Consider the following 19,643-nt stretch of genomic DNA (forward strand, 5'->3'; position numbering starts at 1 on the left):
AAGAACACCACTTTTAGTGCCGGAAATCATTGATAACCCATCATACAGTAAGTAATACATTACCATTGTCACATTAATGTAATAAAAGGACTTTAACAAAATTGATAAAACACTTAGAGGATGTGTGAGGGTTATAAAGTGTCTAACAAATAGCATGTGGGTGTAATTTCACATAAAATGTGATTTCGAGAAATGCCTGCTTTCGTTATCAGGCCTGGCGGGATATTCACACGTAATGGTAAAAGTATGGTAGCAGTTAGTTTTGGTACATTGTTATATGTCGTTTCTGGGACTGTTCCGGTATCCAGTAAATTTTGATTAGATTATATTAAAAACTGTAGGGATAAAATTCCATAAAAATGCAATGTTTAATTGTACATCCAAGCAGGTTATTTTTATGTGTCCTTGCTGGGAGCTATGGCCTATATTCCAAAGGAAATGGATGTGCAACTATCCTCCCACAGAGCTGGATCTGAAGGTGTGTGACATGTATGTTTTTAAGAATGTCTCCTATGAAATCAACACCACCGGCCAATTACAAGAGACCTTTGTGAGAAACCGCTTGCAATTGGCTAGTTATTAAGGGAAGACCTGGTTACTCAAGTCTTTTTGCTACGGGCATTCACTGTGGGCATCTGTGGGTTGTTTTAATGGGAATTTATCATTTTATTTTATGCCGACTGCAAGAGATCAAGAAACAAGATTTAATTTTGCATTCAATAAACTGATGAACCATGGATTCCAGGAGTCATTTACAGAATTAAAGGTTAATTTCAGATCATGGTTGTTTATTTTTATGCTTGGTATAGTGGGAAAAGGTGCCGCTATCCATTATACTGCTGGGACCATTTGGTGTAAAAGCTGCCACTCCAGTTATTTACCGCCTAGACAGTTACATTTTATTATTACACTCGCACCATCTGTGGGCTGAGCAGAGTGCTTGTAATTGTCTACAAGTTTTTTTATTTCCTCTGCAAGTGACTTGACAGTTACCCCAGATCAAATCACTGATACTACGGATTCATTAATTTTAAATAAAACATTTTCATTATGCCCAACACCTGATGTTCTGCAGCTTATGCTACTTGACATTTACAATGATTCAACAACACACTGTGAGGTTAACCATAGCACTGCAAGTAACATGAGCATTGCACACTGAGACATCTCACTGTATGGGCTACATGGTGGCAGCAGAATCGCCCATTCTGCCGTGCATAGTTCTGCAATGCCTTGCTCTTCAGTAACTAGACCGTATCTACTGCATTCACACCTAGTGCCAACCGCCTTTTCCCAATGAGATCACATTCTGGGCACTGGGGCCAAACTATGGGCCTAATCCAGGGTTGATCGCAAAAGCAAAACCATTCTCTAATGGGCAAAACCATGTGCAGTGCAGGGGAGGGGGGCAGATGTAACACGTGCAGAGAGAGTTAGATTTGGGTGGGGTGTGTTCAAACTGAAATCTAAATTGCAGTGTAAAAATAAAGCAGCCAGTATTTACCCTGCACAGAAACAAAATAACCCACCCAAATGTAACTCTCTCTGCAAATGTTATATCTGCCCCCCCCCCTGCAGTGCACATGGGTTTGCCAATTAGAGAAAGATTTTGCTTTTGCTATCAACCCTGAATTAGGCCCTATGGTTCCAGGGACTAAAATATACTGGGCAAAGACAGGTATAATGTGACATAAATTATGGACAAACAATGTGACACTCACATAAACCGAATAGATATTAGTTGTATACAAAAATGAGTTCAAACAGTTCAGGAGAACTGACCAGTTGGATTGCCTTACACACAATGTTAGAGGCTCTGGCAGATCATATGCTCACATGAGCTGATAAACAAGTTGTGTAATCACACTGAATGTGCTTACAAACTAAAATGCCATTCCTATGAAAGTGCCCTGTCCACCTCTGTTACCAGCCAAGTTGTTTGTAAGTCAAGGTCATGCTGCATTGACTAGCAGGTCAGAAAGGTTCTGAACACAAGTAAATAACAAAAGTATATAGTCTAATGGACTGTAAATATCTTAAAAATTTTACTCCTTTGATTAATGGATGCACTAAAAATTTGGTTAAAATGTATGTATTGGATTAAGATCAACAACTCATCCAACCCCACTATAATTACAAACCTACATACTTATTTGCAAGTAAAAAAGCAAGTAACTAAGTGTCTGAAACAAACCATACTGCCATGCAACAGGAGCAAATACATTTATATTGTTTTTGTGCAGGGTAAATACAGTTTGTTTTTGCATGTAGCCCACAAATCTTAGACAGCTTTAATTTTACATTGCAATTTATGCACCCCACCCCAATCTACATCTCTCTGCACATGTTCCATCTGCCCCACCTGCAGTGCAACGTGGTTTTGCCCAGTTGCTTGCTTTTTTTGCTTTACTTAGAAACATGAATCAGGTTCCAAGTGCAGCTCTCTATCAAAGGTGAAACAGGAAGGTGCAAAGTACAGATGTCATCCTCCATCTTTGCTGCAGTCACGCCAAACAGCCCCTCCTGTCACAGCAGGTCGGGTGAGAATCTTCTAGCGTTGGGCATCTTTTTTGCTTCTTTTTATTTTGCAGTCATACACAATATACAAGTGTCATATCAAATTAATCAACACAGTCTCCTCATGCATTCTAGCCGCATTGAGTTGCGACTAAGATGCATTGTCGGACATATCAGAGTTGCGCGGGACCTGGCGGCTCACTCACGTCAGGCGTCTCGTGCTGCACGTTGAGGCTGTATGTATGAGGATGCATCTCTATGTATATATAATTATATGATAAGGTCTTGTTGCCGGCAACTCTGACTACTAAGACAATTATGTGACTGACCTGCATGTAGTGAGGTACTTCTACCATGAGGTGTGAAAACATTTCTGCCCATCCAGATGCTTCCACCTTGGATGGGAAAGCTGTGCACAGGTATTCCCAACATTTTGACAAAAGAAGGCACATGACCTCACAACAAAGCACCTGGGTTGTATATCGTCCCTTTCACACAGTTATTAATGAGCCTTCATGACTGCAGCAAGCATGAAAACAGTAGCCTTACTTTCAAATCTGTGTTTTTACAAATCCAAACATCATTATCACCTAAGCCTAGACAGATCCAATCTAATGTGACAACCTGCAACAGATTTTATTTTATTATTTCACCCAAAAAATTAAACATATGAGACTATATATTTTTATTATGCGCTCACATCTTCTCATTGTGCCCTCGCAACAATACCCCCTTGTTGTGACATCATGTCGTCATGTCTTTAGGGACAAAGCGAGCACTGCTACAGATGCAGTGGGCCAAGGTGGTGATTAGTAGTACCTCAAAGGGTGGCGTGGACGCAGCAAGAATTTCCTTTTTTTTTTTTTTTAAACACAGGATTTATTTAGGTTGCCAGATTAAAAACCTGGTTCAGTTATCTGTCGGAAAACTACATTTATAAAATGTTATGACATTGTTAGGACTAGAGGATTGTTAATAAAAACTTATGTACTTTCCCCCCCCCCCACAAGACTGTACACTGCAATGGGCTCTACACACTCAGCTGTCGGGCAACCCGGCGGCGCGGGGGAAGGTGACGGGAGGAGTGAAGTTTCCTCACCCCCCCCCCCACCTTGTCACCCAGCTCCATAGCCCTGCATGCTAATATGGATGAGATTGTCCTTAATGGCCTGCAGGTATGAACGAGCCGGCACCAACGATGAACGAGCGCGGGGCCACTCATCGCTCATCGTTGGTGCCTACACACTGAAAGATATGAACGGTATGATCGTTCATATCTCTCAGTGAAATCTTTAAGTGTGTGGGGTCCTTAAGTTAGGTGTTTATAGAAATCTAAAAGTAAAATGAATGTAGCCTTTTTCTAACCTTCCAGGAGGAAGTAGGCATGTAAACCTTCAATTAGCAGACATTCAACTTTTTTTAGACTTGCCGAACAGATCTTTGTAATCTGTCCACAACAAAGGCCACTCCCAACTTTGCACTAACTAACCTCATCCAGTAGTGGTTGTGTTTCAGCTAGTGGGTTAAAGGGCATGAAGAGGAGAAGAGCAGGTCCTTTCTTCAGCTCATTATTCAGCAGCAGACTTTTGCCACCATGAGGACGCAGCCAGTGCAGCACTGTCTCACGATTGTCTAGTGCCCACTTGCAGATATTTGCAGCTGTGAAGTTCATTTCTTTGTCTGGGTAGATCTGTCATCCAAAGGGGAATAACAAAACAAAAACAACATGACTCATTGTAACAAGATTTATTTTCTATCCAGAATCACATCACTTGAAAGCATTAGATCAGAATATGAGCAGCAGTCACGCGGGGACCTGGAGGTCCTGCATATTGGGGGTAATTCCAAATTGATCGCAGCAGGATTTTTTTTTTAGCAGTTGGGCAAATCCATGTGCACTGCAGGGGGGGGTGGCAGATATAACATGTGCAGAGAGAGATAGATTTGGGTGTGGTGAGTTCAATCTGCAATCTAATTTGCAGTGTAAAAATAAAGCAGCCAGTATTTACCCTGCACAGAAACAAAATAACCCACCCAAATCTAACTCTCTCTGCAAATGTTATATCTGCCCCCCTGCAGTGCACATGGTTTTGCCCAACTGCTAAAAAATATCCTGCTGCGATCAACTTGGAATTACCCCCATTGTACACTGAGCCATTGCCCAATCCCTCTCTGCAGTTAAAAAAAACACTGCAGAATACTGGAGTAAAAATAGAAAATAATTTATGATCACTACTTCCTCCAAACACATAAATAAAGAGGAACTGGGATAGTGCCAGTGTGCAAAGTTTCCGGTACATTACCTTTGTTTTCATCTAACGATAAAATATACCCCTATCAGACTGGCAGAGCTGGGTCGCACCCGGGAATTTGTACATGGGTGCTTCCCGGGTGCGACCTGGCTTCAGACCCCTTTCAGACTTGCATATTGCCAGGTTGGTGACATCTCCGCCGACGCTACAGGAGGGCGTGCTTGGAGATATTCCAAGCGCAGCCTCCTCCAATGCAGAGAACGGGTGCTGGGTCGTCTTGACCCAGCTTACCATTCACAGTGCACTGCATCCTGGGTCGATTCCGGCTTCAACCCAGGTCGCAACCTGGGATGAAATGCCGGGACGCTTGACCCGGGATATTACTTTAGAACCTTTTCAGACAACGCAAAATACCGGGTTGATGCGCATTCACGTGCAATAACCCGGGACATTTTTGCTAGGGGTATAAGGGGCAAGAATCTGCAAGCACATTACTGCAGCACTCAAATGCAGTAACAGTCAAATGCCACTGGCATTTTACTCTATTAGTCTATAGACTATTGTTGGTTGCCTGGACATTTTACAGTCAGAAAAGCAGTGTTCTCACCAATTAAGGATGACACTAGTTCCCTCGTCAATTAGCTAAATGTCCTGAGGCTTTTCCCTTAGTCCAGTAGAACATTCTCCAACTCTGGGAGTTGCCCTCCTCTAGAAAGGTGCAATAGTTTTGTTTGCATGCTGGGGGCCGTCCATCGCAGGGCAAGGCCGCCCAGCATGCCGACCACCACCTTCCCCCTTCATCAAGCCCGCCGCCATGTTTCTGATCGCGGTGGCTGCGTGTGACGTCCCACAGCTGCATCGATCACGGCCACACCACGCCCCATTTCAGCGCCGCTGCCGCCCCTTCATCGTTCCTTCTCCACCTAGGAAACGGAGCGTTGACCCCCCCCCAACGACCACCTCTGCCTGACTGACCGACAGAGGCGATCGCATTTTCTATGGCCCCCTGCAGAAAATGCAGACGCATGCGCAGGAAGGGCACTACGCATGCGCCCGCATCTTTTTTTGTAATTTTTGCGGGTGGTTCACATTTTGCGTCCCAACCTGAATTAGGCCCACAATGTTTGACTAGTTCATGAAAATCATGCAATATCTTGGTACCATTATCCTACATTATATTCAATAATATTAGGTTAATGGTTTTGGAGGCACTGTTCTACAATTTAGAAAGATCTATCATTTATTTCTAAATCACCAATCATATTACACTGTGTAATAGAGAAAATATGTAAATCATTCACAGCAATCCCTGCTCCAGCAACCTAGCTTACATTCTATATTCATTAACACACACCAGGGGAGAAATTGCTGTAACCGACGGTCGTTTTTTTGTTTGATTTAAAATCACTGAAAATCTATCAAAATTGATGTTGTGCCTCCATTCCACTATACATAATGCTGTTTTATGGCCAAGAACAATCTCAATATAAAATATATATTATAGAAAATATTGAAGCAAGTACTGTGACGTTGTGTAATCCTATTACACTAAAACCTGTAAGCAGAAGGCTTTTCTCATATCGGGCACTTACTAAGGAAGAATTTAGGTTTCGGTGCAAGTAAACACTTCCAGGACTGGTGAGAGAGATTTCTTTTGCTAGCTTTCGATCAGTGATAATCCCAAATCGGATTGTTTCTATGTAATCTGAAAAAAGCCACATGAGAAAGTTACGCGACAACTAGCAGACGATGAGTATGGTACAGGGTTGCTATATAAGCAGCATATGAAACTCTACATTTTCTTGCGGCTATCCATTCACATACATATTTCAACAGTTAAAAGGATGTCACAAAGAACATATTATATACATACATATATATATATATATATATATATATTTATTTTTATTAACACAGTTTCTTATATAGCGCAGCATATTCCGTTGCGCTTTACAATTAGAACAGTAATCGAACAAAACTGGGTATAAAACAGACAGACATAGAGGTAGGAAGGCCATGCTCGCAAGTTTACAATCTATAGGGAATATAATTATATATATATATATATATATATATATATATATATATATATATATATACACACCATAGTTCCCAATGCTTACCCTGAAAGGGTTTAGACAAAAGGAGACCAGCACACCACCATATGAAAGAATATGAAAAACATTTAATGAATCAGTAGCATTATCAGGCCTTTTGAAAAAAGTTTTTAGTACTCATCATGAGGCTTTCAGCAGTATTCAAGCAGAACAGCCATCCCAACGGCCCGTTTCGGTTGTCACACCTTCATCATGGGGTCAGCTACAACATAGTGTTCAAACAGAGAACCTTATAAAGCTGTGCAATTTGCATAAATCAGATACACCTGTTTTGCCCAATCACCAGTGATTCAAAAACCTCCCAGGGGTATGTGAACAGACCAGTGTGGAACTACAAAAGCAGGACAAAATTGCCCAGACCACTATCAACAGTTCCGTTGTACCGGACGTGACAACACGCGACCGCGTTTGTCAACATCCGCCAAACAACGGAACTCAAGTGCCGGGGTACATTTCCACGGCACTAACATAAGTACCGCTGTGCCGGAAGTGATGTCGCGTCATCGCGACAATCAACTTCCGCCAATACAAAAACCGGCCTCAGATCACTGGCAATGTCACCGCCTATGTGTTCAAGGTACACAACTTGTCACATACATTAATCTGTACCTAAAAAGAAAAATAAAAAATACAGCATAAGAATATCAAATAAAAAAAGAAAATAACACATAATAAAAAGTATATTATAGGACATGATGAAAAATAACCTGTATGTCGATACTTATTCTAAGGGCCAATAGGTCCTATATAACTATCATCTTAAACAGGCATACAAAGCCGCATTAGTAGGAGAATATCGACATAGAGGCTAGTTGATCATAAAAAACAAATTATATAAAAAACACAAAAAACAAAGAAATAGAAATGGTAGTAAGTTGCATTAGTGGCATTGTCAACAGCGATCCCAGATAGAGACAATTTGACATAAAGTATACTATCTTGGTCAGTTGACTGTAAAACAGTAGTACCAATGAAAATTCAAATGAAAGGAGTCAAAATAAGTTCTTCATTCAAACCACTGGGCGCAGTTGAATTTAACTTGTAGATCCATTCACATTCACGTTGCAGAAGTAACCGATGTCTATCGCCTCCCCTACGTAGTGGGGGGATGTGATCTATTGGCATACATCTAAAGTCAGCCATAGTGTGACCACTAGTAACAAAATGCCTGGCTACTGGTGGTGTGCTGGAATCTAAAGCTGTAAAGGCCTTCTTGATTGAACTCCTGTGCATGGATATACGTTCCTTTAGCATACGGATAGTTTTACCCACGTAGAGTTTATTACATGGACAGAGAATGATGTATACCACATAGCGAGAATCGCACGTCAGTCGATGTCTTATAGTATAGCTACTTTTGGTAATTGGATGTGTAAAGGTTTTTCCCAGCAAGAGAAATCTGCAATTTGCACAGCCCGCACACTTATAGGCTCCTTTTTGCAGTGAAAGCCAATGCAGATTAGTGTGTATACCTGGACTAATGTCAGAGAATGTGATGCGTTCTCTTAAGTTGCGACTTCTCTTATAGCTGAAGAGAGGTGGATTCGTGCAACTAGGTCCAAGGATCGGGTCAGCTTGTAGTATGTGCCAATGCTTAGTAATGGTCTTCCTAATTAAACCAGAGGAAGTGCAGTAAGTCGTGGGAAAAACCAATCTGTCAGAAGTAGCATCGACACGTTGTGTAGATAGAAGATCATCCTGTTTCAGCAGCAAACATCGATCTATTGCTTCATCGACTTCATCTTTACTGTACCCCCGCTGGATGAAGTTATCACCCATTTTGTGTAGGGCTATAGGGAGCTTAGAAGGATCTGATGTTGTTCTAACAACTCTAACGAGTTGTGAGTAAGGGAGTCCTTTCTTCAAGGGCCGTGGATGAAAGCTGTCTGCCAAAAGTAGTGTATTTTTGTCCGTGGGTTTTTTAAATAATTCCGTATGAAAGGAGTTATTTTTAATAGATACCAAAACGTCCAGGAACTCAATACTGTCGGCACTACTCCTGCACGTGAAAGTGATGTTCTCAACCTTATGGTCTTTAAAGATACTACTGACTTTTTGTTGAAATTAAAACAGTTTGGGATACCACCTGTTAACTGTCTTTTGGTTTCCTTGGACGTAACCAGTCTATATACGAATATTACACACAATGCAGGCATTGAGGCAGTGCGCCGTGTATTGATGCTTAATCCCCATTACAAAGGTCCACCTGTTGATTATTTGATTTTGCTTATGGAGATTATTTTGCATAAAAATAATTTTTTGTTTAATAATGCATTTTTTTTACAGCTTCAAGGAACCGCCATGGGTTCAAACATGGCACCGTCTTATGCCAATATTTTTATGTATGATTTTGAGACCACATATATCACATCAGATCCACTTTTCTCCAAATTTATCAGTTGTTATTTTCGGTATATTGATGATTTATTTTTTGTTTGGTCAGGGACAATTGTAGATTTAGAATTGTTTGTGGAGCAATTAAACCATAAGGTTGAGAACATCACTTTCACGTGCAGGAGTAGTGCCGACAGTATTGAGTTCCTGGACGTTTTGGTATCTATTAAAAATAACTCCTTTCATACGGAATTATTTAAAAAACCCACGGACAAAAATACACTACTTTTGGCAGACAGCTTTCATCCACGGCCCTTGAAGAAAGGACTCCCTTACTCACAACTCGTTAGAGTTGTTAGAACAACATCAGATCCTTCTAAGCTCCCTATAGCCCTACACAAAATGGGTGATAACTTCATCCAGCGGGGGTACAGTAAAGATGAAGTCGATGAAGCAATAGATCGATGTTTGCTGCTGAAACAGGATGATCTTCTATCTACACAACGTGTCGATGCTACTTCTGACAGATTGGTTTTTCCCACGACTTACTGCACTTCCTCTGGTTTAATTAGGAAGACCATTACTAAGCATTGGCACATACTACAAGCTGACCCGATCCTTGGACCTAGTTGCACGAATCCACCTCTCTTCAGCTATAAGAGAAGTCGCAACTTAAGAGAACGCATCACATTCTCTGACATTAGTCCAGGTATACACACTAATCTGCATTGGCTTTCACTGCAAAAAGGAGCCTATAAGTGTGCGGGCTGTGCAAATTGCAGATTTCTCTTGCTGGGAAAAACCTTTACACATCCAATTACCAAAAGTAGCTATACTATAAGACATCGACTGACGTGCGATTCTCGCTATGTGGTATACATCATTCTCTGTCCATGTAATAAACTCTACGTGGGTAAAACTATCCGTATGCTAAAGGAACGTATATCCATGCACAGGAGTTCAATCAAGAAGGCCTTTACAGCTTTAGATTCCAGCACACCACCAGTAGCCAGGCATTTTGTTACTAGTGGTCACACTATGGCTGACTTTAGATGTATGCCAATAGATCACATCCCCCCACTACGTAGGGGAGGCGATAGACATCGGTTACTTCTGCAACGTGAATGTGAATGGATCTACAAGTTAAATTCAACTGCGCCCAGTGGTTTGAATGAAGAACTTATTTTGACTCCTTTCATTTGAATTTTCATTGGTACTACTGTTTTACAGTCAACTGACCAAGAAAGTATACTTTATGTCAAATTGTCTCTATCTGGGATCGCTGTTGACAATGCCACTAATGCAACTTACTACCATTTCTATTTCTTTGTTTTTTGTGTTTTTTATATAATTTGTTTTTTATGATCAATTAGCCTCTATGTCGATATTCTCCTACTAATGCGGCTTTGTATGCCTGTTTAAGATGATAGTTATATAGGACCTATTGGCCCTTAGAATAAGTATCGACATACAGGTTATTTTTCATCATGTCCTATAATATACTTTTTATTATGTGTTATTTTCTTTTTTTATTTGATATTCTTATGCTGTATTTTTTATTTTTATTTTTAGGTACAGATTAATGTATGTGACAAGTTGTGTACCTTGAACACATAGGCGGTGACATTGCCAGTGATCTGAGGCCGGTTTTTGTATTGGCGGAAGTTGATTGTCGCGATGATGCGACATCACTTCCGGCACAGCGGTACTTATGTTAGTGCCGTGGAAATGTACCCCGGCACTTGAGTTCCGTTGTTTGGCGGATGTTGACAAACGCGGTCGCGTGTTGTCACGTCCGGTACAACGGAACTGTTGATAGTGGTCTGGGCAATTTTGTCCTGCTTTTGTAGTTCCACACTGGTCTGTTCACATACCCCTGGGAGGTTTTTGAATCACTGGTGATTGGGCAAAACAGGTGTATCTGATTTATGCAAATTGCATAGCTTTATAAGGTTCTCTGTTTGAACACTATGTTGTAGCTGACCCCATGATGAAGGTGTGACAACCGAAACGGGCCGTTGGGATGGCTGTTCTGCTTGAATACTGCTGAAAGCCTCATGATGAGTACTAAAAACTTTTTTCAAAAGGCCTGATAATGCTACTGATTCATTAAATGTTTTTCATATTTTTTCATATGGTGGTGTGCTGGTCTCCTTTTGTCTAAACCCTTTCAGGGTAAGCATTGGGAACTATGGTATCAATAACAATTGACACGGCACCCTTCTAACATCCTTTAAGTGTGTGCGCTTCACCTCTGGACTTATATATATATATATATATATATATTATATAAATAAAACACAATAGAAGGTTGAGAACTTCTGACTGACCAACCCTGTTTGTCAGTCAGAAGTTCTCAACCCAGTTTGTGAAGATACTCCCTCTAGAGCTCGCACCTTTTAAGAGGTGAGGGAGTATCTAGAATTAACATCATATAACAAACGTATTGGTTGTATTTTATTGATTTTTTAAGATTCTTGTGAAATGTTACATAATGAACTATATGCTAAATTTCATCTGTTCAAATGTATGCTATTAAAATAATGTTTTATTAATTGGCCGTGGGCCTCTTGTTTGGGTGATTATCTGGTGAGGGGTGTTTGTTACAGGTCCCCAGATACAAACATTCTCCAGTATACAACTCATGCCTATGAAAATAACGCTGGAAGATCGTGTGTAAATACATTTTATTTAGCGCACTTGGGAAATAGTTTTTACCATATATATATATATATATATATATATATATATATATATAAATGAAGCATAAAGTCGGCGGCACTCACGGTTAAATAAACAGTCAAGGACCATGTGAAACATTCTACGTTTCGATTTTAGTGCAAAATCGTCATCAGGAACACGTACATTACAAACAAGCTTACCTTATAAATGCTCTAAACACCACCAGTGCCCCACGTGCTTCCCCGCCATCTTCCGGCTTAGACTGACGTCATCAGCAGCGGCCCACGTCGTCGCCCTGACAACCAGCGCCGGCGCTGGTTGTCAGGGCGACGGCGGGGCCGCTGCTGATGACGTCAGTCTAAGCCGGAAGATGGTGGGGAAGCACGTGGGGCACTGGTGGTGTTTAGAGCACCGTGAGTACCGCCGACTTTATGCTTCATTTATTCATTTTACACGGAGGGCACCCGGCCTGTTGACCAGCACATAAGGAAGCAGTGAGTGCCGAACAAAATTGACTGTGTATATATATATATATATATATATATATATATATATATATATATATATTTATTCGTGCTGGGCAAGATAACGCGTTAACGAGGCAATAACGGCAATAATATTGTTAACGACGTTAACGCTGCTGCGCCGGAAGAAGCCACCGGAAGCAGTAATTCATCTGACCCCCTTGATGGAGAAGCCGCTGGATGCCGCCGGAGAAGAGGAAGCCACCGGATGCCGCCGGAGATGAGGAAGCCGCCAGCCGTCATAACTTCTTGAGACTGAGACATCTTCACAATATCTCTGTGAGTACTGGTTTTTATACAGAGCCCTAACAAAGGCATAGGATTCCCTTATAGCTGCTCTTTAGCATTTAGTTAGATAGGTAGCGATTAACTTAGAAGTTCTAACTAAGTTACCCAGCTCCGGCCAGCGCGCGCTATGGGATCCCACTCACCCAGTCCCACCGCTAAGCTAGAACACAAGCGGGAGCTGCGCCGCGGTGGGACTGGGTGAGTGGGATCCCGTAGCGCGCGCTGGCCGGAACTGGGTAACTTAGTTACGCGGCTGAGGAGAAACCTCGGTCGCGTGGGTTGCAGCGAGCAGGGCAGCCCTTCTCTTCTCTGGCGGGCGCCGCTGTGGGACTGGATGAGAATGGTCCCGCAGCGTGCGCGCTGACCGGCGCGCAAGTATCAGAGACAGCGCAGGAAGCACGTCTTATCACCAGGAAGCACTTCTCACCGGCGGCTATTCACTGGTTCTATCAACGCCGCTGTGGGACTGGATGTGACGGGTTTATGTACATTGGGGCTGATATTGCTTATATTAACAGGAGAGTTAGTGGATGGGATTGGAAGTTTGGGCCTCCTTCGTTCATTAAGGTCTCCCTGCTGAGCTATTATACTCCCTTTTATTGCTGGGGTGCCTAATCTGCTATAAACAAAAAATACAGTTTTTTTTTTTTAATTTAATTTTATTTATTTAAAAATGTTTTCACAGAAAATGGAGAAAGGAACCGAAATCTTACATGGACATTTTCATTTTAAATCTCTACCAGATGGCACAGTTGATAAAACCAAAGTTATTTGTAATCACTGCAAAGCTGAATTTTCTTATCACCGGAGTACTTCGAGTCTGAAGTATCACTTAAATGCAATACACACCGTCGATGCCAGCAACTCACCCACTCAAACAAACAGTGGAGGGAAGCTTCGGCAGACTACATTGGATACAGCGTATGGGAGAAGTATAGATAAACAAAAGCAAGAAAAGCTAACAAATAACATAGCGAAGTGGATAGCTACAAACTGCAGGCCAATTAGTATTGTCGAAGATGTCGGTCTGAGGAACGTTCTTAGGATCGCAACGAATGACAACACGTATGAGCCTCCCCCTCAAGACGCACCATCACAAGAAGAATACATGACTTGTATGAAAATGAGAGGACTACAAAAGCGATGGCGTTACAATGTGTACCACATGTTGCTCTCACTGGAGATTACTGGACATCGCTGGGTAACCATAATTACCTCGGAGTTACAGTGCATTATATTGATGAACACTGGGAGCTACATTCACATGCTCTGACTATAATGAAAACAGAAGAGAGACATTTTGCTGAAACGTGTGCTGAACATTTTATTCATGTTGCACAGGAGTGGAACATTTCAGATAAAGTCGGCACACTTAGCACAGATAGTGCAAGAAATATGATTGCTGCTGCAAGACACCTGCCGTTTGAACATGTCCCCTGCACTGAGCACAGTCTCCAGCGTTCTGTCACAGTATCTCTGCAGAACAGTGCGTTTGACAATGTCCTGGCCAAATGCAGAAAAGTTGTAGGCCACTTTAAACACAGTCCAGCAAGTGCTGCAGAATTACAAAAACAACAATTTCAACATAGACAAAATAAGGAGTCGCTTATACAAGATATTCCAACCAGATGGAATTCGACTCTGGACATGATAAAAAGTGTCTGTAGAAATGAACAGCCACTGAGGGATGTCCTCACCACACACAACATCAAGATTGCCATGCCAACTACAGCTGAAATGGACAAACTGCAGAGGTTGGAAACGCTACTGGAGCCCTGCAGGTATATTTTACATACTTCATATATTTCATTTTTCCACTGTCCTGTCTGTAAAAAATATAGCATGAATGGGATGTAGTTAGGTAGGTTTAGGCACTTACTGGTGGTGGGTAGGGAGCAGGGAGGGTTAGGGTTAGTAGGGAGCAGGGAGGGTTAGGGTTAGTAGGGAGCAGGGAGGGATAGGGTTAGTAGGGAGGGTTAGGGTTAGTAGGGAGCAGGGAGGGTTAGGGTTTGGCTGCATGGAGGGAGAGTTAGGGTTAGGCAGCACCAGCAGACTTTTAGGGTTAGGCACTATGCAGGGAGGGTTAAGGGTAGGGAGGGTTAGTATACTTACCGGGGACTTTTGGGTATCTGGATTCCAGGATGCCGCTGTCGGTCTTCTGACCACCAGCATTCTCCCGTATCCAAAGAAATGGGTTTGATTTTTTTTTTGCTGTTGCAGGTATGTGACTGAACTTCTGGGAGGAGAAAAGTATGTTTCATGCTCTGTGGTTCTGCCTGCTTTTTGCCATCTCTCTCGGGTCATGGAGAGTTCAGATGATGACCCAGTCTACGTGGTCAAATTTAAGTCTACATTCAGAACAGACCTGGAGACACGCATAGAAAATGCCAACATTGCATATCTGAAGATTGCTACCGCATTGGACCGTAGATTCAAGGACCTCAAGTGTATACCCAGAGCTGAGAGGGGTGAGGTGTGGTCCTTAGTCACCAACTTACTAAAGGAACAGAGGTTTGTTGCAGAGAAACCTATGGAAGCAACAACATCAGAGCCACCAAATAAAAAGTTAGCCCTATTGGCTGCTTCATCAGAGTCTGATTCTGAACAGGAGGAAGATTCAGTTGAGAACAGTGTGCGTCGATTCAGAGCGGAGCCCACCATCAGTACAGAGTCCTGTCCATTAGAGTGGTGGTCCAAACATGCAGGCTCACACAGCAGGCTGGCCTCCATTGCACAGAAGTACTTGGCCACACCTGCAGCATCAGTACCCTGTGAAAGGTTGTTTTCTCTTGCTGGTCATATTGTACAGAAGAAGAGAGTTTCTTTATCATCTGAAAATGTAAATAACCTTGTGTGTCTTAGCAACTGGCTTGGTGCAGAGCAGTAAATAGGTTACACACCTAAAATATATCTGTCCAATCTGGTGGGAACAAAAATCTGGGTAAGAAAACAGATTTAGATTCTCAGAAAACAGATTTTATGTTTTAATTTTAATTTTTAACGTTTTTTAAATGCTACTGTGTTAAGGGAAAACTGCAAACCAAATGTTTTTGCAGTGTTGTTTAATGTTATTGCACTGTTGTTCATATAGAAGTACTAAAAGTGCGCAATACACCACTTTTGAATTCATTATTGACTTTAGTCGGCTAACAATACGATTAATCGCTATTAATCGCATGAAATCCTGCGATTAAAAATTTTAATCGTTGCCCAGCACTAATATATACACATACATACACATATATATACACACACACACACACACACACACACACACACACACACACACACAAACACAGCATTCACATTACATTTGTCTAGATAGCAATGCATTGTTTTTATTCCAGGCATATGCTGAAACTGATTTTCTGTTTATCCAGTGGACACTATCACGTGAAACTATGACTTTTGTAAAATTGCTTACAATTGATTATATATATTATGAAACAGTGCAATATCTGAATAGGGTCATGGAAAAAAAAAATGTTAAACACATAATTAAAGAATGAAAATAACCCCCACCCCGCCTCCTCCATTTTATTTATTTGTTTGTTTGGTTATCTTTTTTTCCTTTGAACGCTACATGTGGTACAATGACACTTTGTAGTGTTTATGGTGTATACTTACTTATGCTGGGCATACACTCTACAATTTCCCACCCAACATTTTCCCTGTTCCTTGACAGGGGAGGAACCGGGAAATGCTTCCTCTGCAAGGGAAGGAATGCAGATATCGTGGCAACACGCGGTAACATATCTCAGTGTATGGCCATGATCTCTTGCAAGCAGTGCTTGTTGTAGAAAAAATAAGAATTTATTCACCGGTAATTCTATTTCTCGTAGTCCGTAGTGGATGCTGGGTACTCCGTAAGGACCATGGGGAATAGACGGGCTCCGCAGGAGACTGGGCACTCTTAAAAGAAAGATTAGGTACTATATCTGGTGTGCACTGGCTCCTCCCTCTATGCCCCTCCTCCAGACCTCAGTTAGGGAAACTGTGCCCGGAAGAGCTGACATTACAAGGAAAGGATTTGGAATCCCGGGTAAGACTCATACTAGCCACACCAATCACACCGTACAACTCGTGATAACTATACCCAGTTAACAGTATGAACAACAACTGAGCCTCATTCAACAGATGGCTCAGAACAATAACCCTATAGTTAAGCAATAACTATATACAAGTATTGCACAAAGTCCGCACTTGGGACGGGCGCCCAGCATCCACTACGGACTACGAGAAATAGAATTACCGGTGAGTAAATTCTTATTTTCTCTGACGTCCTAGTGGATGCTGGGAACTCCGTAAGGACCATGGGGATTATACCAAAGCTCCCAAACGGGCGGGAGAGTGCGGATGACTCTGCAGCACCGAATGAGCAAACACAAGGTCCTCCTCAGCCAGGGTATCAAACTTGTAGAACTTTGCAAATGTGTTTGAACCCGACCAAGTAGCTGCTCGGCAAAGCTGTAAAGCCGAGACCCCTCGGGCAGCCGCCCAAGAAGAGCCCACCTTCCTTGTGGAATGGGCCTTCACCGATTTTGGATGCGGCAATCCAGCCGCAGAATGAGCCTGCTGAATCGTGCTACAGATCCAGCGAGCAATAGTTTGCTTTGAAGCAGGAGCACCCAGCTTGTTGGGTGCATGCAGGATAAACAGCGAGTCAGTCTTCCTGACTCCAGCCGTTTTGGAAACATATTTTCAAAGCCCTGACTACGTCCAGTAACTTGGAGTCCTCCAAGTCCCGAGTAGCCGCAGGCACCACAATAGGTTGGTTCAAATGAAACGATGATACCACCTTTGGGAGAAATTGGGGACGAGTCCTCAATTCTGCCCTGTCCATACGGAAGATCTTTTACATGACAAAGCCGCCAATTCCAACACACGCCTAGCCGATGCCGAGGCCAACAGCATGACCACTTTCCACGTGAGATACTTTAGTTACACGGTCCTAAGTGGCTCAAACCACAACGTTAAGATCCCAGGGTGCCACTGGTGGCACAAAAGGGGGCTGAATATGCAGCACTCCCTTAACAAACGTCTGAACCTCAGGCAGTGAAGCCAGTTCTTTTTGAAAGAAAATGGATAGGGCCGAAATCTGGACCTTTATGGACCCCAATTTTAGGCCCATAGTCACCACTGACTGTAGGAAGTGCAGGAAACGACCCAGCTGGAATTCCTCTGTAGAGGCTTCCTGGCCTCACACCAAGCAACATATTTTCGCCATATACGGTGATAATGCTTTGCTGTCACGTCTTTCCTAGCCTTTATCAGCGTAGGAATAACTTCATCCGGAATGCCTTTTTCAGCTAGGATCCGGCGTTCAACCGCCATGCCGTCAAACGCAGCCGCGGTAAGTCTTGGAACAGACAGGGCCCTTGTTGCAGCAGGTCCTGACTGAGAGGCAGAGGCCATGGGTCCTCTGTGCGCATTTCTTGCAGTTCCGGGTACCAAGCCCTTCTTGGCCAATCCGGAACAATGAGTATTGTTCTTATTCCTCTTTCTTACTATTCTCAGTACCTTGGGTATGAGAGGAAGAGGAGGAAACGCATATACCGACTGGTACACCCACGGTGTCACTAGGGCGTCCACAGCTATCGCCTGAGGGTCCCTTGACCTGGCGCAATATCTCTTTAGCTTTTTGTTGAGGCGGGACGCCATCATGTCCACCTGTGGCAGTTCCCATCGCTTTGCGATCTGTGTGAAGACTTCTTGATGAAGTCCCCACTCTCCCGGGTGGAGGTCGTGTCTGCTGAGGAAGTCTGCTTCCCAGTTGTCCACTCCCGGAATGAACACTGCTGACAGTGCTTGCACGTGATTCTCCGCCCACCGAAGAATCTTTGTGGCTTCCGCCATTGCCATCCTGCTTCTTGTGCCGCCCTGGCGGTTTACATGGGCGATCGCCGTGATGTTGTCTGACTGAATCAGCACTGGCCGGTTTCGAAGCAGGGGCTCTGCTTGACTCAGGGCGTTGTAAATGGCCCTTAGTTCCAGTATATTTATGTGGAGAGAAGTCTCCAGACTTGACCACAGCCCTTGGAAGTTTCTTCCCTGAGTGACTGCCCCCCATCCTCGGAGGCTTGCATCCGTGGTCACCAGGACCCAGTCCTGTATGCCAAACCTGCGGCCCTCGAGAAGGTGAGCACTCTGCAGCCACCACAGAAGAGACACCCTGGCCCTTGGGGACAGGGTGATCAGCCGATGCATCTGAAGATGCGATCCGGACCACTTGTCCAACAGATCCCACTGAAAGATCCTTGCATGGAACCTGCCGAAGGGAATGGCTTCGTATGAAGCCACCATCTTTCCCAGGACTCGCGTGCAGTGATGCACCGATACCTGTTTTGGTTTCAGGATGTCCCTGACCAGAGATGCTAATTCCTGGGCCTTCTCCACCGGAAGAAACACCTTCTTCTGTTCTGTGTCCAGAATCATGCCCAGGAAAAGCAGACGCGTCGTAGGAATCAGCTGCGACTTTGGAACATTCAGAATCCAGCCGTGCTGTAGTAACACTTCCTGAGAGAGTGTTACGCTGATCAACAACTGCTCCCTGGACCTCGCCTTTATGAGGAGATCGTCCAAGTACGGGATAATTATAACTCCCTTTCTTTGAAGGAGTATCATCATTTCGGCCATTACCTTGGTAAATATTCTCGGTGCCGTGGACAGGCCAAACGGCAACGTCTGGAATTGGTAATGACAGTCCTGTACCACAAACCTGAGGTACTCCTGGTGAGGAGGGTAAATGGGGACATGCAAGTAAGCATCTTTGATGTCCAGCGACACCATATAATCCCCCTCTTCCAGGCTTGCAATAACCGCTCTGAGCGATTCCATTTTGAACTTGAATTTCTTTATATAAGTGTTCAAGGACTTTAAATTCAGAATGAGTCTCACCGAACCGTCCGGTTTCGGTACCACAAACATTG

General features: G+C 43.1%; 1 protein-coding gene across 2 annotated transcripts in view; it reads right to left on the reverse strand.

The window, feature by feature from the left end:
• Positions 1-19,643, reverse strand: part of TXNDC11 (thioredoxin domain containing 11) — a 173,360-nt gene that overhangs the window by 55,623 nt on the left and 98,094 nt on the right. For both annotated transcript variants that reach the window (XM_063934304.1, XM_063934305.1), the window contains 2 exons: positions 6,362-6,474; positions 4,007-4,207 (listed from right to left, as the gene is read on the reverse strand). In XM_063934304.1, the coding sequence (XP_063790374.1) occupies positions 4,007-4,207; positions 6,362-6,474 (314 nt within the window). The remainder of the gene's footprint in view (positions 1-4,006; positions 4,208-6,361; positions 6,475-19,643) is intronic.

Source organism: Pseudophryne corroboree, chromosome 7, assembly GCF_028390025.1.
Source record: "Pseudophryne corroboree isolate aPseCor3 chromosome 7, aPseCor3.hap2, whole genome shotgun sequence".
Taxonomy (NCBI): domain Eukaryota; kingdom Metazoa; phylum Chordata; class Amphibia; order Anura; family Myobatrachidae; genus Pseudophryne; species Pseudophryne corroboree.